The 25569-nt window shown below is 45.5% G+C and overlaps 2 protein-coding genes across 51 annotated transcripts in view; both read left to right on the plus strand.

Annotated features, from left to right (window-relative positions):
* LOC140714198 (sorbin and SH3 domain-containing protein 1-like) overlaps window positions 1–25569 on the plus strand; it is a 394119-nt gene that overhangs the window by 358933 nt on the left and 9617 nt on the right. For 46 of the 50 annotated variants that reach the window (XM_073025130.1, XM_073025154.1, XM_073025132.1 and 43 more), the window contains 8 exons: window positions 2936–3114; window positions 9585–9670; window positions 14172–14339; window positions 17960–18006; window positions 20345–20459; window positions 20540–20665; window positions 22705–22899; window positions 23572–24231. In XM_073025130.1, coding sequence (XP_072881231.1) covers window positions 2936–3114; window positions 9585–9670; window positions 14172–14339; window positions 17960–18006; window positions 20345–20459; window positions 20540–20665; window positions 22705–22899; window positions 23572–24231 — 1576 coding nt within the window. The remainder of the gene's footprint in view (window positions 1–2935; window positions 3115–9584; window positions 9671–14171; window positions 14340–17959; window positions 18007–20344; window positions 20460–20539; window positions 20666–22704; window positions 22900–23571; window positions 24232–25569) is intronic. The other 4 variants (XM_073025142.1, XM_073025167.1, XM_073025162.1 and 1 more) reach the window with 2 other exon arrangements.
* LOC140714506 (sorbin and SH3 domain-containing protein 1-like) lies at window positions 6769–8965 on the plus strand. The gene is made up of 2 exons (XM_073025800.1): window positions 6769–8028; window positions 8931–8965. The coding sequence occupies exons 1-2, from the start codon at window positions 6912–6914 to the stop codon at window positions 8963–8965; spliced, it is 1152 nt and encodes a 383-aa protein (XP_072881901.1). The 5' UTR covers window positions 6769–6911.

A 25569-nucleotide genomic window follows, 5' to 3' on the forward strand; every position in this document is an offset into this window, starting at 1 on the left:
CTGAGCACGTTATTTGCTATGATGAATTACTAGCTTCTTATATTATGACAGTGAATCTATGTCTTAAAAAGCACGAGTTGGCTGTAGAGTACACAGCAGAGTGTGAGAGGCCTGGTAGAAAGTTACACTGCCCTACACCGTCATACAGGGTTACAGATTTTTATTGATGCACTGTAGAAAGCATCCTATCTGGATGCATGATGACTTTTTACTGCAACTGCTTTGCAGGTGAGTGCAGAGAGTTCAGCACATCCTGGTAACCTGTCTCACCTCCATGGTTCAGGCATTGATTATGTGGATAGTCAGAGGCTTTTTCCCAGGGCTGAAATGGCTAGCACGAGAGGGCATAGTTTTGGGGTGTTTGGAAGTAGGTACAGAGGAGATGTCAGGGGTAAGTTTTTTATGCAGAGAGTGGTGAGTGCGTGGAATGGACTGCCGGTGGCAATGGTGGAGGCAGAAACGATAGGGTCTTTTAAGAGATTCCTGGATGGATACATGGAGCTTAGAAAAATAGAAGGCTATGGGTAACCCTAGGTAATTTCTAAGGTAAGGACATGTTCAGCACAGCTTTGTGGGACGAAAGCCCTGTATTGTGCTGTAGGTTTTCTATGTTTCTGTGTCTCTGTCTACACCTCTCACTGCCTCAGTAAAGCAACCAGCGCAAAGACACCACCTGCCCCCACACTCTTTCCCTTCTCCCCTTGTGCAGAAGATGCCAGATCCTGAAAGCACGAGCCAGCAAACTTAATGACAGTTTCGACCCTGCTGTTTTAAGAATATTGAATGGTTCCCTTGTGTGATGTGATGGATACCAATGTTAATATCAATTCCTTTGGAAGGTTTTCTTGAAGATCAGGTCAGCCAAAGCAAACCAAAAAAACTAACTGCACAATCCCAGTTTCTGTTCGGTCCATATCAAAGGCGAGTTTATTGTAGAGTTTATTGACATATTCTCCAGTACGTGTATGATCAGATGCAATGAAAAACATACTCTCAGTGGTCACCTTGTTAGGTACACCTGTACACTTGCTCGGTAATGCAAATATAAAATCAGCCAATCATGTGGCAGCAACTCAATGCATAAAAGCATGCAGACATGGTCAAAAGGTTCAATTGTTGTTCAGACCAAACATCAGCATGGGGAAGAAATGTGATCTAAGTGACTTTGACCATGGTATGGTTGTGGTGCCCGATGGGGTGGTTTGAGTATCTCAGAAACTGCTGATCTCCTGGGATTTTCATGCTCAGCAATTTCTAGAATTTACAGGGAATGGTGCAAAAAACAAACAGAAAAATAAAAACAGCCGGTGAGCGGTTGTTCTATGTGTGAAAATGCCTTGTTAATGAGAGAGCTCAGACAAAAGTGGCCAGACTAGTTCAAGATGATAGGAAGACGTTACAACAGTGGTGTGTAGATGAGTTTCTCTGAACTTACGCCACATTGAACCATGAAGTGAGTGGATTACAGCAACAGAAGACCACAAGCATACATTCAATGGCCACTTTATTAGGTTCAAAGTGAAATGGTCACTAAGTGTACTTGCAGCAGCATCCCTGGCACATAGCATCTCGCAAGCAGTATTTGCAAGAAAAATGATTAAACACATTTTTTTTTACAAGAAAGAGCTTAATTAAAAGAAATAAAAAGTCTGTTTGAGTGCAAAATTAGGTTGGTAAGCTCTAGTGATTGGTTGTGCTGGTTGGTTCATAATCTAAATGGTTGAAGAGAAATAACTGTTCTTGAACCAGATGGAGTGGGGCTTCATAAATGGAGTGTATTGTTGGTCTTGGAATTATGCTCCATTTAGAAAATGGGAAGTCCTCCCCACGATGGGTGGCATGTTCTAGGCCTGGAGCGATTCGTTCTGGCGAGGCCCGGGTCCTAATGTGAGGTACAGTATGCTGTTTGGACAATCTAAATGCGAGCCAAGATGGACTGGAAGGCAAGGTGTCAGGTGAGGATGGATCACTCTGGGCGCTGAGCCAATCAGGAGAGGTCAAGAATGGCTTCTCTGGCAGCGAAATCTAGTCCTGAAGCAATTTGCCACATCCTACTGCGAGGTTGGGACAATTTTAACGCAGGCCCAGATAGTCTGGGGGTTCCTCTCCCCGCGACGCTAAGGCTGTACTTCGTGTCCGCGAACTGTGCAGTGATCTGCCCTGCTAATATGATGAACTGAATACCAAGGCTTTGGGCCTAGTCTGGGCTGCTCCCGGGATTTGGATCTAAAGAATGCCATCGTTGTTCACTTCTATAGTTTGCATGATTGTGTTGTGTTTTTTTTTCCTTTCTCTGTGGGCACGGGGGTGGGATTGGTCTTATTTTTAATTGGGTTCTTTTGGGTTCCTTGCTTTGTGACTGCCTGTAAGCAAACAAATCTTAAAGTTGTAAAATTTATGCATTCTTTGATAATAAATGCACTTTGAATCTTTGATACACATCCCGTAATGTTATAACACCAAAACTCTTCATAGGTAAAATCACTCTTCTGCAATAAATCCAGTGCCTGGATTATACATCACACTGTGAAACTTGAAGACTGAGGAGAAGGGATTCTGAATTTCCAGTTTCATTCCAAAGTTGAGGAGGGGAGAAATCCTTCAGCAGAAATGTCAGTGTCCTTAATGGGAAGAATACAAGGTTTTGGCCTAATTTATGGCAGCTCCTATGAACTTAGTTTCCCAAATAATTTGCAGTTCATTGAATGAGTCAGCTTTGTACTTCTCCCCCTCACAGTGAGCCGCACAATTGGGCCTCTGACTGATGAAGGTCTTTTGCATTCCTGGTAAATATTTGAAAGTATGTGTGAGTCATGTAACATTTCAGAGTGGCAGTTTTGTACAAATGTCAGCATCTGATGGAACTGTTTTTAGTCAGTTGGACAAGTCACCCAGAAACGGGCAATGACACTTGTACCGTTGTTTTATTTTCCAGCTCGGCTTTTTCACCCAGTTACCACGCAGTGAGTCAGCCGTCGGAGGTGGGAACAGGGGAATCTGTCACTCAGGACAACGAAAGGCAGATCTACAAGACGGTTCTAGAAGGTGGAGATATTCCCTTCCAGGGGCTGAGTGGATTGAACAAGAGAACATCCAGCTCCTCTTCAACCAAAGGTGAACATGGTCTAAGTGGCCAAACATATGGCAGAGCTTCATCCTGACTCCCACGTGCAGTTGATGCCTGCCTGCCAGTTAATCAGCACTCGCCCTGAGCCCAGTGCGGAGATGTTACACAGGATGGGGTCTCCATCCTCTACCTAAGTTGTTTACAATCCTTTGCGAGTACATTTATGCAGATGCTCACAATAGGCGACATTCTGAGTGAAAGGGCCTCTCTTTTGGTTTTGCTTGACACCCGGTAGACCTTCATAGAGCTGGCAGACCCTCAATGTTAAGATTCAGAGTGCAGATCAAATGGTATGAAAGCATGGGATCACACAGTCTGGGTTGGTGCTGGGACTCCATGAACAATTCCAGAATTAGGAGAGTCTTTATTTCTCTGTTGTGAGCAGCTTAGCAAAATGTGAGCACTGACCCAGGGTTGGAGTTTGACGTCGTCACTGAACCAGATTTCTCCACGATCCAATAGTTTGTCCATCTGCCTTTGGCCCACAATTCCCTAAGTGGGCTTGTGTCAATGTGTTGTGGACAGGGCAAGGTTTGTCCATGGCTATGTTCTGCCACCAGGTTGGTGCATTACCATTTGTGCCTGCAGCAGAATGCAGACTATTCCACATGCTGATAATGACTACTCACTGAATGAATACTGCTGTGGACCACACGAACTTCACCTGGCCACTGAGCTGTGGCATGTAACTTGTGCATGTACTAACTAGCTGTAGTTTCAAGCACTGTCTTCTTACTCTAGGATGGCTAATAGTGTTCCTTTATTTAAGAGGGCAGCACGGATAAGCCTGGACACTACAGACCAGTGAGCCTTAGGTCAGTGGTAGGGAAATTATTAGTGAAAATAATAAGGAAGAGAATGTATCTAGATTTGAAAAGGCAGGTCTTCAGCCGAGATATTCAGCTGGCTTTGTGTGAGCGACCAGTCTCACTAATTTGAATCAGTTTCTTGAAGAGGTAACTGAGAAGACCTGATAAAGGCAGTGGCGTAGAATTTGTCTTTGAGGACTTTAGTAAGGCTGGTCCAGATGGTTAAGGCACATGAAATCCAAGGCAAGCTGCCTGACTGGATCTCAACCTGGCTTAGTGATGGGAGGCAGACGGAGGTGGTTCTGTTTAGAGCAAGGCTTCCCAACCTGGGGTCCACAGATCTCTTGGTTAATGGTGGGAGTCCGTGGCATTAAAAAAAAAAGGTTGGGAGCCCCTGATTTGGAGGGGTGCACCGCAGGGATTGACACCAGGACCCTTGTTGTTTGTGATGTCTATCAATGACTCGGATGTGAATGTAGGAGGACTGGTTAGTAAGTTTGTGGATGACATGATAGTATGTGACGTGGATAATGAGGAAGGCGGTTGGAGGCTACCATAGGATATAGACTGGATGGAAAGTTGGGATGAATGTTGGTAAATGGAATTTAATCCCTCCAAGTCCATTTTGGAATGTCATGTAGTGGTAGTACATGTACAGTAAATAATAAGGCATTACAGAATGAAAGACCTAGAGGTATGTACATAGGCCCTGAAAGTGGCAATACAGTATGGATGGTGAAGAAGGAATATGTCATGTTTGCCTTCAGAAGTCAGGGTGCAGAATTTCAGAGGCAGGACATACTGAGGGGTGACCTGATAGAGGTATATAAAGTTATTAAAATACATCAAAAAGTAGATCATCTTTTTCCCATGGTAGAAAAGGATCAGAAACAAGAGAGCACAGGTTTAAGGTGAGAGGAAGGAGCTTAAAAGGAATCTGAGAGGAAAGATTTTTTGTATACAGAGTGGTAAAATTCACTGTAACAAGCAAAAAAAAAAATGGTGGAGGAACTCAGCAGGTCAGGCAGCATTTTTGGAAATGAATAAACAGTCAATGTTTAGGGCCAAGACCCTTCTTTGGGACTGAAAAGGAAAGGGAAGGATGCTAAAATGAAAAGGTAGGGTGAGAGGAAAGAGGATAGCTAGAAGGTGACTGGTGAAGCCAGCTGGGTTGCAGAGAATGGGCTACAGGAGAATGGGAAAAGGGGAGGGTACCCGGGGGGGGGGGGGGGTGATGGGAAAGAATTCTAAATTTACTGTTAGAAGAGGAGATAGAGTCAGTTACAATTACAACCTTTAAGAGGTGTTTAGAAAAAAACAGTTAAATATGCAAAGATTAGAAGGATACAGACCTATTGCAGCAAATGTAGAGTAGACAAGCGCAAATGTTGGCATGAAAGTGGTGGGCCGGAGGGCTTGTTCCTGTGCTGTGTGATTCTACTTCGCTCCTAGGTCAGTGGTAACACTTGGTGGCAGCTGTTGTCTCTGGGAAAACCTAGAGTCCATTGTTACCAGCCTGGCATTTTTCATTTCCTGTCATGCCATCCCTAAGTGGTACTGCCAGTTGGTACTGCAGTGTCGATCCAGGTTTAGTGGGGTTGACACAGAGCTTGTCTACCTGTGTGTGATCATGCAGGCGAACTGATTGTTGTTGGATCAATTTAACCAGCTCTATAAATGGAACTCTGGAGAATGGAACCAAATTAGGTCGGGTAAATGGGTCTGTATTCAGTTATACCTTTTGTTTCTAAAACAATCATGTTTATTAGTTTGCTAATGGAATTGGTATATACTGAGGTACAGTGAAAAACTTGTCTTGCATACTGTTCCTACAGATCAAGTTATTCCACAGTGCATTGAGGTAGTACAAGGTAAAGCTGAGAGAATGACGAGTAGAGTGAATGAGCAGTCCAATTGGACAAGAAGGTGCAAGGTTATAACTGAGTAGTTAGTGACGTCAAGAGTCCATCTTATTGTATAAGGGAACCATTCAATAGTCTTAAAAAGGTGTGGGGGGAGTAAAAACTGTTCGTAAACCTGGTAGTATATACTTTCAGGCTTCTATATCTTGGCAGAGGGCAGACAAGAGAATGACCAGAGTGGGTGGGATCACTAATTATGCTGGCAGATTTCCTGAGGCAGCGAGAAGTGTAGACAGAGTCCATGGAGGGAAGGCTGGTCTCTATGATATGCTGAGCTGTGGTTTCTTGCAGTCATGGGCAGAACAGTTGCCAAAGCAACCTGTTATGCAACCAGATAGGACACTCCCTATGGAGCTATGATTAAAATTGATAAGGGCCGATGGGGACATTTCAAATTTCTTCAGCCTCCTGAGGAAGTAGATATGTTGGTGAGTTTGCTTGGTTGTGGCATCTAAGTGGTTGGCCTCGCCTGCAGTCAACAACTGCTGTCTCCTTTGACTGGGCTGATAACTGTGTGACCAGTTGCATTCAGGATATCAATCCTGAAAGATGATGCTGAATGTTGCACCAAGCATAGTCACCTTGTTGGCTGACCAGTGCGTTCATCAGAAACTGTGTAGCACCTGGGCTTCCACTATCCAACTGACAGACCGAGAACTCCCTCTGGTGACCCTTGTCTGTTGATGATCGTGAAATGGTGTGGGTGTGTACAAAGTGATTTTACTAACTTACTGTGCTCTAACATTTGTGTTTGTTCTGTGTCCTGCATGCTTGCCAGTGGATTTTAAAGGTGCGATTGGCCGCAACATTTCAACTACTTCAATTAATAATACAGCAGTTAATTGTAGTAATGTACTAGGCTATAAATATAAATCAAAGAAGTCCCTATCGGCAGCAAAGGCCTGCCTTTCTGAAATCCTTCCCACAAAATTCAAGCCCAAGCTCCCTGTACACAGCATTGCAACCCAGGATAGAGAGGGGGCCTCTCCACAGAAAGCCCAGAGCTGTGAGAACCTCCTCAGCGATTGCCTGCTTGACAATGGGAGAGTTGTGATGAAGGAGACTGGACGAAGCTTTGAGTCCCTCTTGCTCAAGGAGACACGGGAGCCTGCTCTTTGTTTGAGTGGTGATGGAGGACTGCAGAAGTCAGCCACCCTTGCAAGGGGATGCCCAATTCCAAATGGCTTTGTGAATGATGTAACCCGTTTTATCAAACTGCAACAAAACATGCACCAGTTTAGTCCATCGAGGCATCGGGGAGCAGGTCCAGGCTCTCCTGTGAGAGATGTGCTGCTTCAGTCTAAATGCAGTCCGACCTTCCAGAGTGAGCAGAACGCAGATGAGGATGAGTTGGAAAGTTTCTCAAGATGTTCAGTATCCTCCAGAGTCAGTCAGTTTGAACAGATAATCCAGAGGTCCCGATCGATGCCTTCATTGGATCTGGGCAATGTCTCAACGTCGGCGAAGAGCCCTGTGGCATCTCCCTCTACATCGTTCCTGCAGTCAGCACAATCGGCCGAATCTCTCTTGGATCCCCCGCCCCAGCAGTATGACAACCCAAAGCCCGATGTTCAAATTTCCATCCAAGGAACTTCGGCATCTGGCAGCGAGGTGGAGGAGGAGGAGGGGGCGCCCAAGCTCAGTGAAGTTGTGGTCACCAAGACAGTAACTCCTCGCCCTTGCGTCGAGCTTGACTGCCTCTCCCTGCTCTCAGCCAAGAGCTGTACAAGCGGCTGTCACTCAGTCAACGCGCACACAGCAAGCCAGTACGAACAAGCCCGTCTCATCTCCGACACCAGATTCACTGCTCTGTACAGGCACAGAGGACAGACCACTGATTCCCCATTGACTGCACAACATCCCTCGTCCCCTCTCTCTAGAAACCTCTTCCTCCTGAGTCCACGGCCATTCAGACTTAAACAGCCCTTCTTCCACAGGTTTCGAAGCCCTTTAGCGTATGTGGACTCAGCCAGCCAGACAGAGGCAGTCCACGGGGTAGGACGTCTGCTCGATAACCCAGTCATGCAGGGGCCACTGTCCAACACCAAGCCGTCGCATCCCATGCGCACAACTTCCCTCCGCATCGTGGAAACACTGAGACACTTGGCTGCAAGCGGGCCATGCCGAGGGGTTGGCATTTGGCAGCCTGATCTCTCAAAGGGATCTGCCGGTAGGAGCAGTGTGTGTCTGTGTGTGCTCCATGGGGTCGACCCAAGCAACAGTCGGCAGAGTGAACTTGGATCTACCAGTAATTCGCCAATACTTGGTCTGTTGCACTTTCCCACTTTGTTTCTGCTCCAGCACCCTCCCCTCTAACCCACAAGCCCCAGCCTGTGATCTTTATTTCTGTCTTCGGTGACATGAATTTTCCTTAAAGTCTGTTCTTTCCCTCCCTGTCTGACGTTTCATCACAAGCTCCGGAACATTGGTAACTGGCTGACTCGTATGTTGCTTGCCCAGTGATTCCAGACAAATCTTGTCTCATGGTTGCAAAGCACCCGTTAAGAATGATGCTGGCATGGAAGCATTAGTAAGTCTGTCTGGAATTGATAATTTAAGAATCCCTTACTTCAGGTTAGACATACTGGCATTGGCGGTGGCACAGAGGAGCTTCATAGGGTTGATTCTGGAGTTGTGGGGGTTAACCTGTGAGGAGAGATTGTGTCACCTGGGACTACACACACCAGAATTCTGAAAAGTGAGAGGGAATCCTATAGAAACATTTAAAATCATGAAAGGTTCAATAAGATAGAGGCAGAAAAACATCCAACACATGTACGCTGGTAAACGAGACTAGAATTAGGGGACATGACCTCAAGATTCAGGGGAATAGATTTAGATGGAGATTAAGAGAAACTGCTTTTCCCAGAGAGTGGTGAATCTGTGGAATTCTCTGCTCCGGATACAGGTTACCTCAACAAATATATTTAAGATAACAGTGAGATTTCTGGATAACAGAGTAATTAAGGATTATGGGGAATAAGAGGTAGGTGGAGCTGAATCCACGGCCAGTTTAACCTGCTAACTTGTACATCTTTTGGATGTGCTTTTATGTTTTTATGCTCTTACCAGGAACTTTGCTGTCATCAAAGATGATCCTCAGCTGAAATCATCAGCTGCACGCCGTTGCATTGTACAGTCCCACACACGTATGTCGAGGCAATCATATCCTCACTCTCGTCACAGTGAGATATAGGTATCACTTCTCACTGGTCATACTGTCCATGCACATAGACACAGCTACAATGATGCACCCACTAAGACTATTCGGGTTTATTTGCCCAAATTCAGATATTGCTTAGTATTTGTTTTATGGTTAAAAACAGCCACATTGCAAACGGGTTATCAGTTGAAGCCTGCCACTGAGCTACAGATTAGGATTGGTGTTTAAATGCTCGTTCCAAGAGATAGCTTCACTAAATGATCATCTGAAGAGCAGAAGTGGCGCCAAAAGGTTTAGAGTGAGAATTTCAGGTGGTTGGACGTGGATCACCAAATCCACGCCAGTTGAAAGTGGGTGAAGGAAATTGTGAACCTCCAGAAGGCAGAAATAGATGACTCAGATCAAGTTCCAGGAATGCTAACATCACTTTGTCTTTTCAACCCGCTTACCACAAGATTAAGTTTACTACTGCACCTTGAAATTTTTCCTGTCTCTTACAATTAAGCTGGAATATCACTGGTGACATGAGTAGATTAACTTTGCTTTGTGTTGTCTTTGAGTAGAATCAGACTCACTGAGACTGTCCACTCCAATCGAGCGCATGGAGACCCCCGAGGAAATGTGCCGTCGTCGTCATGAAGATAAGGAGGTGGGTCCCCAAACGGTAAACACTCTGGTGCAAGGGCCAAGAAATAATGAATGATAATTGTTCCTAGAATCAATGTAATGCTTGCTCTTCTTAAAGTGAATTTGTAATGTGTTTGAATACGTTTGTTACTTCCAGTTCAACTCATTTGTGAGTAGGCAGTTTCTCTTCTCACCCTTATTGATTGCAATGCTTCTCGTCGTATTTAGACTTATTTAACAGTTTGCAATGGGCAGTGAGTTAGTTAGTTGGTCTCATGCTATGGCCTTTGCGAAGGTCCACTGTGTCATGTGACACTGATCTGGTCCTGTGCCTCTGTTCCGGAGCATGTGACATCCTCCTGCTGACCACGACAGCGTACTGATTTGTGACATCACTGCTTCATCAATGTGTCACTAGGTATAGAGCTGATCACACAGTCCATTTAATGCTGGTATCCCCTCACTCAACCGATTCAAGATCTTAGCTCAGAAGTGATTGGCTACATGATTGCATTGCATTGTTTAGAATTGTGTTAATTTAAACATACCGGTAGTTAGTCTATAAATTACAGTGATCAATAAACACAGAACACATAGTGATACAAGCTCTAACTGTCATTCCAGTAAAATCTGTTGACAGTACCACAGACCATGTTGTTCAATCTCTATACTGTGGTAGCACTGTGAAAGAGTGTGGCCACTCTGCATCTTTCCCTTTGGGCCATTCCCAGTCACCTTTGAAAGCAGTGTATGTGGATGGGACAAGAGAGTTGCTGTTGCAAGCCAATGGGCTTTTTCCAGCTCTGGTGAAAGGACTTTGACTTGAAAGGTTCATTCTTTTTCCTTTCTCCGCAGATGCTGCCTGACCCGCTGACTTCTTCTAGCATTTTCTGTTTTTTTCCACTTTATATTTCCAACATCTGTCGTGCTTTCCATTTATCATTTCTGGAAGTTTCTATCAAATCTGCTTCCACCACAGTTTAGGGCAACGTACTCCGTACCATCACAATTCATGGTGAAAAGGATTCTTCCCTTTTTGTCTCCATTTCCTTTTCCATTTGGTTTATGTTTGCTTCTCTTTCCTGGAAGTGTTGGTTATTGCTCCAAAACCCTTCAAAGCTCTGACAGGACCTCCAGTTTTCCTCCTATCACCTCAATTCCAGCCTGGAGCATCACAACAACATAAAAAAGTCTCTTTATTCCTTCATAAGTTTGGTCCTCTGATCTCTGCCCATCCAGCTTACGGAAGCTTCTCTTTATTGATGCTCAAATTTCAGCTATTAACCCTTAACTATTCCCATCTCATTTCATTGAAGAAACCTAACATCTCCATCTTCAGTATCACCAACTTTAATATTTGATCTTTAACAGGTGGCATTTTTAGTTGAAATGAATGTTATGCTTCTCAGTTGGATCTCTCTACAAATTCACTTGATGTACTTGACATTCAGTTAGACAAGAACTGACAGCCACAGTACAGTGTAGCATGCTCCTTGACCTGTTTCTTTACATACAGAATCAAAGTGTGCCTTTCTTATATCATCGCTGTCTACTTAGGCAGGGAACTCACACTCTTCATCAGAAACAAGACAAGAGAAAACAAATTTGTCTTGGTAGCTTCCCTAGGCAGGGGAGGACAACAGGTAGAATGTTTTACTTAAAGAATTGTGTGGGATTCTGGTCACCCCATTAAAGGAAGGATGTGGAGGCTTTGCAAAGAGTACAGTAGAGGTTTACCGGGATGCTGCCTGGATTAGAGTGTATGAGCTGTAAGGAGAAGTTAGACAAACACGTGTTGTTTTCCTTGGACTATGGTTGGCTGAGGGAAGACCTGATGGAAGTTTATAAGATTGTGAGAGGCAGTCAATCAGAATCTTTTCCCCAGGGTATAAATTTCAAGTACTAGAAAACATGCATTTCTGTTGCGGGGTGGAAAGCTTAAAGGAGATGTTCAGAGCAAGTTGGTTGACACAGAGATTGGTAGATGTCTGGAATGAGCTGCTGAGGCTGGTGGCAGTAATGGTAGTGGTGTTTAAAATCTGTCAGATACATAAATATGCAGGGAATAGAAGGATATAGATCATGTACAGGCCGAAATTGTTTAATTCGGTGTCATGTTCAGCTCCGACATTTGTGTGCCAAAGGGACACAATGTGGTGGACCATTCCATGTTCTGTGGCAAGTTACCCAGCTTCTGAGTTTCATTTGACCACACTCTGCAGTTCCATCTATAGAGTATTGTTAAAAATGCATAGATACCTGAAAAGAGTACAAAGCAATTTTGCAAGGAGGAAACCAAAACTAAGTGGTTATGAGAGCTGAGTGGGCTCCTTGATCTTTAAGAATAACTTGATGGAGAACTTTAAAATTGTGGCAGTTTTCCCTAGAGTACAAAGAGGGTATTCAGAATCAGAATCAGATTTATTATCACCAGCTTGTGATGTGAAATTTGTTAACTTAGCAGCAGTGGTTCAATGCAATACATAATCTAGCGCAGAGGGAAAAAAATAATAAATAAAATAAAACATAATAATAAATGAACAAGTAAATCAATTACATATATTTTGAATATATTTTTTAAAAACATGCAAAAACAGAAATACTGTATGTTTAAAAAAAATGGGGTAATATCCAAAGCTTCAATGCCCATTTAGGAATCAGATGGCAGAGGGGAAGAAGCTGTTCCTGAATCGCTGAATGTGTGCCTTCAGGCTTCTGTACCTCCTACCTGATGGCAACAGTGAGAAAAGGGTATGCCCCGGGTGCTGGAGGTCCTTAATAATGGATACTGCCTTTCTGAGACACTGTTCCCTGAAGATGTCCTAGGTACTTTGCAGGCTAGTGCCCAAGATGGAGCTGACTAGATTTACAACCTTCTGAAGCTTCTTTTGGTCCTGTGCAGTAGCCCCTTCATACCAGACAGTGATGCAGCCTGTCGGATTGCTCTCCACGGTACAGGTATAGAAGTTTGCCTCTTGTGGGAAAGGATAGGTCTTCATATCACCAAGAAATCAAGGCATTCAGAAAACTTTGTTTCTGAGGATGTGATGGTTTGGTAGGGTGTGGCAGTGGATTTCAGGAAGAACTTTTGGAAGTTCTGGAAGAAGAGCTGAATAAAAAGTGGAAATAGTTGCAAAAGACATGGTTGTTTAATTCATTAATAGGTGAGTCTTTGCAAGAGAGGTTTTTTCACACAAAGTGGTTGATATGTGGAATGTGTTGCCAAGGGAGACGGTGTAATCACTACATTTAAGAGTTGCAGTTGAAGAGGCAAATCAAAGAAGGACATGGTTATAATGCAGGCAAGTGGGATCTGTATAGATGTGCAGGAAGATTGGCATGTGTTGTAAGGGTCTCTTGCCTTCATCTCTGTGCTCCTTTAGTCGTGACTTACGGAATACTCTGATTTCAACCATTCTGCCTGTGGGTGCTGAGATTTCCCCACCTCAGCCCCAAGCTCCGGAATTCCCTTCCCAAAAACGTGCTGCTTATGCCTCCTCTGAACCTGGCACAGATGTTGAACATCTGTGCTGACTTGCGTCAGTTTTTGCCTGGAATACTCCAGTACCTTCAGCTGTTTCATTTTACTCAAAGTCCTATGTGGAATGTCGATTGCTGATGCTGAATTTTAAGTTATAAAGAAGGAAACTTAGGAGGAGGTGTATCAAGAAACTACATTTCGGGATCCATCATCTGAGTAACTTCAGGCAGGATGTATAGCAGGCTAGGGATGAATAGGATACCTTGGGCTGGTCTTTGGTCTGTTACAGAGAGATTGTTGTTAGTCAGTCAAACCGTTTTCCATGCATCCTGTGACTACCAGGATGGGAGAAGGTGACTTTGGTCTTTCTCAAGCAGATTCTGTGAACTATGTAATTGCCACTTTTCCTGGTAGGAAAGTAGAATTAAAAGGAGTAGGCTTGTGTTATATTAGAATATTGTTCTTCACACTCACCTCACTGTATCAGAACTGCACGCTGTTGCCGTTAGCTATGTGTTAAATGTGCTGGAGTTGGCCATCTGGGGAACATATCAAACCAAAGCTCTCAACTTTTCATTTGGAGACTCTGTCACGGATGTTTAACTGGTTTCTTGCCTCTTGGGTCAAAAGCGGTGGCATACTTTAAGCTGGGGTGGCCTGTACAGCCCCACCAAGCTCTGTTAGAGTGTCGTCCAATCTCTGCTCTGTTTCAATGTAACTCTTTTTCCCGCCAGATTATGCTCTTGTGAAAGAAGTCCATTAATTCTGTTTTTTCATTAACCTTCATACAAAGCCATTCTTGCCATGCTACATATTCCAGTCGAAAAAACTCAAGTGAACATTTTAACAGATTTATGGGTCTCATCTGAAAACCTCATGTTGCACATAGTTTATATTAAAGCCAGATTCGCAATGCTCGTACTGTCACAACATTTTAAATGTGTTTGAAGTTTTTTGACAAGAAAATTTGGCCTTTTTTTTGTCTTTCGAAGCGGCAGAAACAGATCTTGTTATGATCCCATTTTGTGCAATTTTCTAACAGAGACTGTTAGAAGAGCAGAGGCGGCTTAAACGAGAACAAGAGGAAGCTGATATTGCAGCCAGGAGGCACACAGGGATCGCTCCTACACACCACCAGTTTATCACAAATGAGAGATTTGGGGATCTCCTTGACATAGACGAGGCAGCAAGAAGGAGATCAGGGTCAGAGGTCGGTTTTACTTGCCTCAGTGCTCAACTTGACCCAAAGCAGTGCCTGCTACCTTCTCTATGCTGTGCTGTTCGCTGTCTGGCTTTCCGTGGCATTTCAGAACTAACACTGCAATAATAGCCTAATCATGATGGAGTGTGGGCTTATGCTTCATAGTTTGAGCACCCAGCATGATTAAACCTGCCTCATAGTTCACCCTTATGGCTGGATTTTGTTTGTGTGAATGTGTGTGGACCTCTTCTTCCGATCCATGTTTACACGGCCTTGTGTTTTCAGTTGAAAGTCTGCACCTGTGCTTGTGTGCCTTGCCAGTCCCACGACTGTGGGGCTTGTGCTTGGGAGTGTGGATTGAAGGAGAAGGTAATTTCACCAGGTTTTGCCAAGTCAAAGGAATCTGTATGGCTGGTTTGGGAAACGGTGCAATTAACAGCTACGCTCACTGTAATATTAGTCTGCTTTCTTGCCCTTTACAATATTTCCCATCTGCTTTCTGAGCTTAGCCAAACTACTGTTTTCTGGTTATTGTCATGAATGTCAAAACTTGGCTGGGGATTTGATTGGGTAAGGCACCATGGTCAAGCTGCCAGCCATCCAATCACACTGTAGGGATGGGGGGGATAGGCACCAGACCACACTGCTCTTGCCTTCAGTGGTACCGAGGCTGTTGTGAACAGCTAATGTCAATGGAATCAGGCTTGACACTGGATGGTAATGGAATCCCAAACTTTGGTCTGTGGGAGGCAGTGTGGTGCTAACTGAGGCGTTTGCTGGTGAGGACAGTTTGGTTATTCCCAGCACATCCAAGGTGGGTCCTTCGGGAAAAGAGCTGGTTCAAAGATTGGTATCAGTGTCTTCCTTTCCTCCAGGCCACTGCCCCTTCCGTCTTGCTCCCAGAGTGACAGGTAACTTCCTAGAAGGGCTAGGGATGATGGGTGCGTGTCAGGGTCCGTCACTCTTTGCTGTCATTAATACCACATGATATTGCTGCTAAAACACTCCAGTGCAGATTCCTTGCCTCCGTTCTGTGACCTAAACACAAGCTGAAGTAAACTTGTGCTTTGATCTCCACTTCTGAAATTGGATATTGATAATTTTATTGCACACAACAGAGGAGGAATCACTGCTCGGAATTGTTTACAACTGAACAAGCATTAACATAAAATCCACTCACTTGTGACAATTATTACATATTAAATATTTGCTTTTATTGTCTTTGAAGCTGCTGCTTTGTGTCAATTTATATTATCTCCTGATGTTTTCCACTTGTTAATGCAAAATTAATACCAAGGATCTGAAAAATGACACGTGCCTGGCCTATAAATATGGTGCACAATTGTGTGATCAGGACAATGACACAAAGCACTTGAGGGTTTTCATTTTTGATATTACCGACATTTCACCGTGAGATTGGTTGATTCAGATGTCCCCCTGTACTTCAGAATTTCACAATCGTGGGGTTTGATTCTCCTTTTCCTTCATTCTGCAGCATGTTACCTTCCAACCAAAGGACTGGGAGGGGTACTGCTAAGATTTACTCCCACTTTATAACCACTCTGCACTGAGTCGTGCTGGTAGGACAGATCCCAGCTGACATTTATGGTGCCCTGCTGGACTAACACCTCGGTCCTAGCAAAGGGAGCAATTGTTACTCGGCAGACAGGTGACAGACTTTGGGATTGTGGAGGGTTCCTGCACAAGACCATCCTCCGGTCATACCCTTGAGTGAATGAGAGTGTTTTCACATGAACGTAAATGACTCTGTACTGGTGTGACTCAGAGTCATAGTCTTGCGATACTGTGCAAGAGTCTTAGGCCCATATATTTAGCTAGGGTGCCTAAGCCTTTTGCTCAATACTGGACAGCAGTACAATCTACCCATCAGCCCATCAAATCTACACCAAACATCAAGCACCCATCTCCACTAATCCCAATCTATTCTTCCCAGATTCAAATCAACTCCCCACAGATTCTTCCATTTAACTACACACTATGGGGAATTAAGAGCACCTAATTAACCCATCTTTGGGATGTGGGAGGAAACCGGAACACCTGCAGGAAACCCAGCAGTTGCAGAGAGGATGTGCTAACTCCATGACCGGGATCAACACTTTGACGTCGTGTGGAGGCTCGCGTGCTTCAAGGACTCCATCAGGTGATGCCAACACAGGGTCACCCATGTGGATGAGATGCCAGACGAAGATGGAGCCAACCCCGGCTCCCAAGCGGACAGACTCGCATCTGCACCTCCCGGGTCACATTTCAATGCAAAGTGTGAATGCCATATGAAACAACAATGTACCCAGGGTCACTACAGCGGTAGGGCAGCAGACCTGTTGGCTGCATTACTGTGGCACCCAAGCATGCAAACAAAGTGGCATTTACACACATGAACTGTGTGTATGTGTGTTACAGAAACTAGGTTCTGGAAGTCCTCAGGAGGGCAGGCAACAACTGTAGAGAGAGAACTTGAGTTGTTAATTTAGGTGTGTAGTTTGCTTCACTGAGCACATTCACTTGTGGTATGCTATTCCACATGAGTTTTATGCATGTATGTGTACTCACATGGACCAAAGCTCAGGAAGAACTTGAACTGGCCCCCAAAGAGCTCTTGGTGGAATGTGCTAATACCAGGTCTGTCGATAACTACAATGGGCCAGGACATTCCAATAGGAATGCAGTGATGAGCTGTTGTAGTCCATACACTCTACTAGAATCAATGTAATGTTTTTGCTCTGATTCTTATAACAGCTTCCTTTGCACATCAGGGTGTAAAGCAATTCTCCTCTTTGGAGTAACTTTTGATCCCAGCCACCTTCTTCCCCAATCCAATCCTGACTAAGCTCAATACCCATCTTCCATTTGTCCACCTGTAACAAGCCTCAAAATACCTTTGATCTGTGGAATAGTTTGGAGGGTTTGGCATGGGTAACTGGCTACTGAGTGGTTGTTTGCCAAAGCTAGAGAGCCCCAGACCAGGAGGCATACTCCCAGCTACGAAGTTAGTTCTTTAGGAGTGGGGGAGAGAGGAATGTTCATAAATATGTGAACCTTTAGGCTTGTCTACCCAGCAAACGACAAAGTCCTGATCATGCTGAACCATCAAGGAGATCAAAGCCCAAGAGGTACGTGAACACACCAGGGAAGTGTGAGACAATGGATGAGGCAGTACGATGGAGCTGGGGAAGATGATCAATCTCGATCTTATTAACTAATGGGCCAGCCATGATCTACTTTGTTTTTGTGGGATCTATCAACCCAATTTAAATGTGAAGCAAAAGGTCCATATCTCAAGGATACAGTTACTGAGCCCCTGCAGAAATGAATGGGTGAAGCTTTGGATTAAATATTTCATTGTCGGCTTGCACTTGTTAAGATTATGATTAGCCTGCTTGCCTTGGCTGGGGGCGAGGGTGGGGGGGGGGGGGTATCTGTTTGAGAATGCAGCGAGTGTGTGGTTTTATCCTGTGAAATGATGCCAACTTTCCTATTCTTCCAACTGTTTGGAAATCCATTACACTAATCATGTCATTAACCATATTGTTCAAAGGGTGGACAAGATTTAAAGATTTTGCAGTGTGTTGGCGGTGTGGTTAATCTATGCCATGTTCTCCCCTTTCCAGATGTTGCCAGCCAGAGCCAAGTTTGACTTCAAGGCCCAGAGTCTGAAGTGAGTTAAAAGATTTTACTTGTGCTACTGATGCAACGGTATTGCACAGATGCTGGAGGAATGTAGACCTTTTCATTGTTAGATAAGTCAAGCAAGGGTATTTTACATATCTTGTCTGTGTGCTTAACACCTTTGTTTAGAGTTTAAAATAGACTTAAAGATAGCAAACCAAACCTCCTGAGCCCTACAGCCAGAGGCATCTCATGGATAAAATGATCAACCTAAGCATGGTTTAGATTATCTTCAATAAATGTCCCATACACTTCACAGGGCTTTGAGAGGGTAGAATAGAAAACCATATTTGTTACCATAATACTAATTACTTGATAGGCTGAGACCTTATAAAAAGAAAGTTAAGAGTGTGTTAATGTCATCATTCTCTGCTCTATGTTCATGAGGGAGCGTGCGACCATCCTGCATATTGCACAATGTAGATTCGGCAATCAGCCGAAGAGTGCTGAGCCCATTGCTGATCTGTCTTCCATCAGAGTGGATGAGACATGGAATCCAGGGTTGTTCCTCATCTCAGTCTCCTACTCTGAGGACACGCGCTCACTCCTACACACCCCACTCCCCTCTCTCCCCTACTCTGAGGACACGCGCTCCCTCCTACACACCCCACTCCCCTCTCTCCCCTACTCTGAGGACACGCGCTCCCTCTTACACACCCCACTCCCCTCTCTCCCCCACTCTGAGGACATGCGCTCCCTCCTACACACCCCACTCCCCTCTCTCCCCCACTCTGAGGACACGCGCTCCCTCCTACACACCCCACTCCCCTCTCTCCCCCACTCTGAGGACACGCGCTCCCTCCTACACACCCCACTCCCCTCCTCCCCTTTTCTCGTAATTGCAGTTTGTTGACTTTTGTACATCGGTTGTTTGTCCTTCCAATTGGGTGTGGTCTTTCATTGACTCTATAATATTTCCCGGACTTCCTTAGATTTACTGTCCACAAGAAAATTAACTTAAGGATTGTATATGGTGACATTATGTACTTTGATAATGAATTTAGTTTGAGCTTTGAACTTCTATCTATCTGTTCATGATTTTCCCTATCTTTCTCTTTACAATTATCATTCTATCATCGGCAGCCTGGTCAATTGACTTATAGCCTCTGTCTTTAATCAGACCTCTCTCACATTCCATCCATTGCAACCATGTGCATCAGGTACACATTGCACACGATTCTGACTGTTTTACATCAGATCCAGTAATGTTGTGGAAATTGTATTGCCTGGAGTTTACACTACCTTTTGCTGTAACCTGCCCCCTGAGGCTTGGCACGTTCTCCTATCAGATGGTTTGAAGCAGTGTCCACACATTCCTCACTCCTCTTTGGCTTGAGCTCAAAAATATGAAGTTGATTAACAACTTTACTCAAAAACACTTGGCTCATTCAAGCTGTTTATTCATTTCAGTCAGTGTGAGTCTCCTCTGTCATTCCAGCCCCATATTTCCCAATGATGTCCTCCCTTTTTTGCAGGCCAGTTATCCAGTGAAGGATCTCGTATCTCATTACTCCTCATAAACTGGAATGGTAGCAAAGGTTTCCTGCATACGTCTGAGCCAGCTGAGTCTTCCCACTCACTGCAGTACTGGCTTTCTGCTCCCATTAGCTTCGCTCCTGAAGCAACTGGAGCTCATGGATTATGATGGGGCAAAGTTGGGATGTCCTCCTTCCCATTTTCCATACAAGCCCCTTTGCTTTTGGGCTTATGAGGCTTACTGTTCTGCTGGGTGGTTAATCACCTGGTGGGCCACAGGGCACTACAGTCACAACACAGCTCAGTGCACCTCAAAAATCAGCCTCTCTTCTACTCACTCTTCCTGCACTTCCCACTGCCACGGGAAGGCGGCCAGCATAGTCCACCTCTCCCAGACCGGTGATTCTCACTTCTCCCCCCACCCATTTCCATTGGGTAGAAGGCAGAAAAGCTTGAGAAACGGCACTAGCCTCAAGGACAGCTTCTATCCCAGGTTACAAGACCTTTTATGAGATAAAGATGACTTTTGATCTATCTATCTACCTTGTCATGGCCCTCACAGTGCACTTTCTGAAATTGGAACACTATATTCTGAATTGTGTTTTTTTTTTTCTTTGAGCACCACCTCAGTGTACTTGTGAATGGAATGATCTGTCGGGATGGCATATGAACAAAAGCATCTCATTCTGCTTCTGTACGTGTGCCAATAATAAGCCAATAGCCAACTCCCAATTACCACTCCGTTCTGCAGATACAGTATTTTCAAGCTGCTGCAATTTGTTGCTTTAAGGTCACTGTCGGGATGACTCCTTGGGCCTCCCTACACTAACCACGTGCTTGTTTGTCTGCAGAGAGCTGCCTTTCCAGAAGGGGGACATCGTCTACATCTACAGGCAAATCGATCAGAACTGGTATGAGGGGGAGCACCATGGTCGTGTGGGAATCTTCCCCAGGTCGTACATTGAGGTAAGGAGGCTCGAGCTGGCATTTCTGACTGAAGCTGTCTGAGTTTCAGTTGACATTAATCTCTAATCTCCCCCTCACAGCTGCTTCCTCCGACGGAACGAGCTCAACCGAAAAAGGCCCCACCTCTTCAGGTGCTGGAATATGGGGAAGCTGTGGCCCGTTTCAATTTCACAGGCGACACACATGTGGAAATGTCTTTCAGGAAGGTAGGAGACACTTCAATCCCCTCCTGTTAGAGGTTTGCTCTGACAGCTATGTAGACTTATTGGGCCAAATGGCCTTCTAAGCTCCCTAGTAGAGCAGCTGTGAATATTTCCAAGTAATATAAACATAAGCAGTCATAAGAAGTCCTCTCAGAAAGTTATTGTCTTGTGACTGAGGAGGGAGGTAAGGGTTTTGATTATGTGGGGATTGCTGTAATGGAAATAAGGAAGGGGTTAATCTGCTCACAAACAGCAGCTGTTCTAAGGACCAGGTAATCCTTCCGTAGAGCTATTAGGCTGCAGGTGCTGCAAGTCTGAAATAGACCAGAAAATGCTGGCAATCTTCTTGTGCAAGTCAATATCCATGGATTAACCTGAAACATTAAGTGCTTCTCTCTTCACAGATACTGCCTCACCTGTTCAGCAGTTTCTGTTTTTAAGCTCTGCTCTTAGACATTGGTAGTAGATAGACATTAGCCATTAGTAGGAGTTTAATGCCTGCTTAACGTCTCACCTGAAGGAAGTCACTCCAGGACTCTATCTGAACTGTCATCTCCTAGTTCACTGTTCACCTTCCGAGCCTTGTAGAAAGCTGCACTGTGTTTGCTCACGGTACATCTGTCCCACAGAGCTGTCCAGTGTCCTTTCCTCAGCCACTGTCTCGGCAATGAGACGCTAGTTATGCACCATCAGCTGTGCTAGGCAGACCACGTGATATGGATGTCTTTCTGGGAAGGATCCTCAGGTGAACAAAGAATCGGATTTAAGGAGGGCATAAACACGAGATGCTGCAGATACTGGAAAGGTTGAGCAAAACGCCCAAAATGCTGGAAGAACTCTGCAAGTCAGTCAGCAACTCTGGAAGGCCTGATGAAGGGTCTCGGTCCAAAATGTCTATTTCCCTCCATTGATGCTGCCCGACTTGCTGGGTTTTCCAGCATTTTATGTGTGGGATTCAAGGAGGTTCTTGAAATTTCTTTGAGTTGACAAGGTGCAACACTTACACTGACTCCTGGATGATCACCATTGAAAGTGGAGAAGGAACATTCAGGATGTTACTGGGAACCTTTATCTATTCCATGTATCCTGGTTTCACAAAAGCCCTATGTACTTGGTGAAAGGAGCACACCATCTCAAAAAACCACCTGACAACTCCTGCTCTGTCCATCCCACATTAGCCTTGTCAGCCATCTTGGGTCCTACAGAACTGCAGTGACCACACATCGACTGATAGCTATGGACTAACTGATTCACTCCTAAATGGTTTCTGTTGTGTCCAGAAGACTGTGTCAAACTTGGTGATGCACCATCAATAACTCTCGGAGACGTGAATTAAGGTAGGCTTTTATTGGCTGGAAGAAAGCACAAGCAGCAAGCGACCACCACACGACATCCTGGAGACTGAGGAAGGAGTAGTGCCTCCAATCGCCTTTATACAGGGGTCTGTGGGAGGAGCCACAGGAGCAGTCAGCAGGGGGGCGTGTCCAGACAGGTATATGTAGTTCACCACACTTGGTCAGACAGATAATTGGCTTCAGGAAGAAATTAAGGTATGTCCTGATCCTGATGAAGGGTCTTGGCCCAAAACATTGACTAATTGATTCCTCTCCATAGATGCTGCTTGTCTTGCTGAGTTTCTCCAGCATTTTGTGTGTGTGTGTTGCTCATGATTTCGAGCATCTGCAGAATGCAATCTCTTGTGTTTATGTCCTTCTAGTGTAACATTGAGAGTCCAGTGCTAGGACCTTCAGTGCCTGTTGCAGCTCCCAAGCCTGTCCTTACATAGAGAATGCACAATGTTCACGGCATGATTAAAAAGATTCCACCAGATTTCTGTTGCCAGACCTCCAATGTTTTCAGAAAGTGAAGTAAGAATGTTCCCACTCTGATGCAGAGTGAAATGCTGCAGGCACTGGTGAGAATGGCACTGATCGGTTCAGTAGAAGCTGGAGCATGTTGAGGTTGAGACGAGGCTGGCTTTGAGCAACCTGGACTTACTGTGTCTCCATATATTCCATGTGATGGTTATTCCTTCCCAACAGGGGGAGCGGATCACTCTGGTGAGAAGAGTTGATGAAAACTGGTTTGAAGGCAAAATCTCGGGCACAAACCGGCAAGGAATCTTCCCCGTCACGTACGTGGAGGTGATTAAAAGGCCCAGGGTGAAGAATGCAGTCGACTATCCAGATCCACCGGGCTCTTACTGTTCCAGCCGCAGCTCAACCAGTTCCCCGCAGGTAGTCCATTGCTCTGTGTAAACTCTTAGCACCACCTAATGGTAAATGGTTGTATTACACCCAGGGCTAAACGCGTGGCCAAGGAACTGGCTCCTGATAATCCCATCATCCTTGTACGCAGTTTATTTATAGTTCCATCAAAGACAAAACTAGACTCAACAGACACTAACCCCCACTTTCCATCCACCATCAGCTCTGCTTTATATTTTTAACCATATCGCTTCCAATTGGAGATGATTTTCTCTGTAACTACAAGGAGTAATTGAGCAGGCTCGGTTTATTTTCACAGGAGTGTAGGAGACTGAGGAATGTGCTTACAGAGTTTTATATGAGGGGGAGGGTGTTGTAGTTTGCATAGTGCCTACAACCTGCCATTAGCCCATAGAGTTTAATCTTCTAGATTAATCCTGGACTGGGAAGTGCCTGTTCAGATTCCTGGAGGGGCTTGAAAGGGTCTGGAAATGGAGGGTACTCTGTCTTCTTCTGTCCAACTGGAATTTTAAGTCTCCGAGCACAGGCGTAGACAACACCATAGGACTGGGTTTCTAGCCTGGCAGCTTTCAGTTTTCCACTTGCTTTATTTTACCTGTTTGAGCCATTTTAATGACCTTTTGTTATTTCTTCCCCTTTATCTAGTGATTCATGTCTTTCTCTTCTCTTTTTTGTTTGAAGTTCTCTGGTAATTCTACTCGCCCTACACCATCTCCTCCTCTCCCTCCTCCTCCTCCGTCTCACTACCGTAGAGTGGTGTCTCCAGATTTACAAGCCGTCACCTCTGACTGGATCTCGCTGACTGTAGGTGTGTCCCCGAGCCACACTCCCCTCACGACTCCACCACTGCCCCCTCTTCCCGAAAGCCTCTCCTCCGACAGGAGCTACCTGCGCGACTCAATGGGGGCCCACTCTTTGCTGCCGAGGAGCCCTGCCCACTGGAGCCTCTCCAGAGAAGCAACGCCTTACTCTGAGCAATTACCGCAGCTCTCAGGCCGATCTCCGCAATCAGCTCAAGGTGTTTGGGGGCAGGTTCAGAACACGCCCTCTCCAACCACCGGTGGCTGTACGTCATCCTCTCCTTCCGCCTCACTTCTGGCACCTGGCTCAAGTCCAGTGCACGCGGCCAGTCATTTCACCGCCGCAAAGAGCAGGAGGGGCGAGGTGGAGGACCTTCCGACCGTCCGAGCACAAAGTCCAGGCGGCCTCAACCTGGGCAGGCACCAGAAGCCAAAAGAGGAGAAGCTCCCCACCATAGCGGCTGGGGAGTGGGAACTGTCCAAGGAGCTCCTGAGGATTGTGCAAGGGGAGAGCAGGCAGCCAGCAAAGCCGGTGGAGAAGGTACCTGCAGCATGGTCGTGTGTGTATCCTGCGTGTGCAACACAGCATGGCAGCACCCAACAAATTAACCCAACTCCGTGGGAACTCTGTTTAATTAACGGGACAAAATTCCTGCAGCTGGGCAAAGGGCAGAGGTACAGCTTCAATCCCACTGTGGAACGTTGAGTGGGTGACCGTTGAACCCTCTGGTCTAGTAAGGTCCTTACAGGTCGGATGTCCACCCTAGCCATAATGAGACTCTATATCCAGTCATGTCTTTTTCTACCAACAGTAGTGAACTTGGGAGGGGGGTGGGGGTGGATAGTGGAGGGGGGACACTAGGCTATGAATGCCAGGCAACCTTTGAACCAAACAGTTGTTGCTGATGCCCCAGTGCTGTATCAGAGACAGCAGCTGTTGACGAACCTGTTGGTTTTCAATGGACTTATATTCCTCCTCTTCCTCCTGTCTCATTCCCTCCCACCACTGACCCATTCCCATCTCCTGCCCCACTTCCTTCTGTCCTTCCACCTCCACCCCTTCCCCGCCCCTCTTTCTTCCCCCCCCCCCCACACTACAGTCTGCCCCAACCCCTGAACCTTTCCCATTGTTCATCGATCCCTTCGCCGGCATCAGTGGGTTGGATTTGTTCCTGATGGGGTTTGTCATGTGACCTTTCCCTCACCAAACAGCTTTACTCCTCACCTCACACTAATGCGCCAAACTATTCCCAGGGAAATAGCTTTTAAAGCTTGAGGATTTATTTTCCTGGTGCCTTCACTGCTGTGTTCATGGATGAATCCTTAATCCCTAGAGTTGTCCAGACAACCTTGGATTCTCCAAGGCAACCCTGGAGCATTTGCAGCCTCACAGTGTGCAGTGATGGGGAGGTGCACGTGCTGCTTGGGCGGATGAATGAGTGGATCACAGCACCTGTGGGACAGAAGGCTTTCAGTTACATCTTCTAGTACCTACAGTACCTTGGCGACTTCTGCATTCCATGTTCTGCTTGACTTTGCTCTCCACCTGACAAGGGGCTCCATGTGGAGATGTGCGCAGGAGTGTGCCTGGTCTCTGGGACCTGTTTCAGAGCTTGCTAGAAAATGAAGTTGCATGAAACTTGTAGGAGTGTGTCATTTTACTGCGACTGCTCACAAGCTAGCCACATTCTTTTCAGATGCCCCCTCTAATTCCCATCTCCATGTCATCACCGGTTCCCATGCCGACACTTTCACTCCACTGTCCCTGCTACCATGACTTGCCTCTACTGCCTCTGTCCTTTTGTTCACCAGGTCTCTCTCCTGATTTGACCCTTGTACTTCACTCCTTCCCTGCTGTTCCCTCTCACGACTGCTTCTT

Source organism: Hemitrygon akajei, chromosome 21 (genome assembly GCF_048418815.1).
Source record: "Hemitrygon akajei chromosome 21, sHemAka1.3, whole genome shotgun sequence".
Classification (NCBI taxonomy): domain Eukaryota; kingdom Metazoa; phylum Chordata; class Chondrichthyes; order Myliobatiformes; family Dasyatidae; genus Hemitrygon; species Hemitrygon akajei.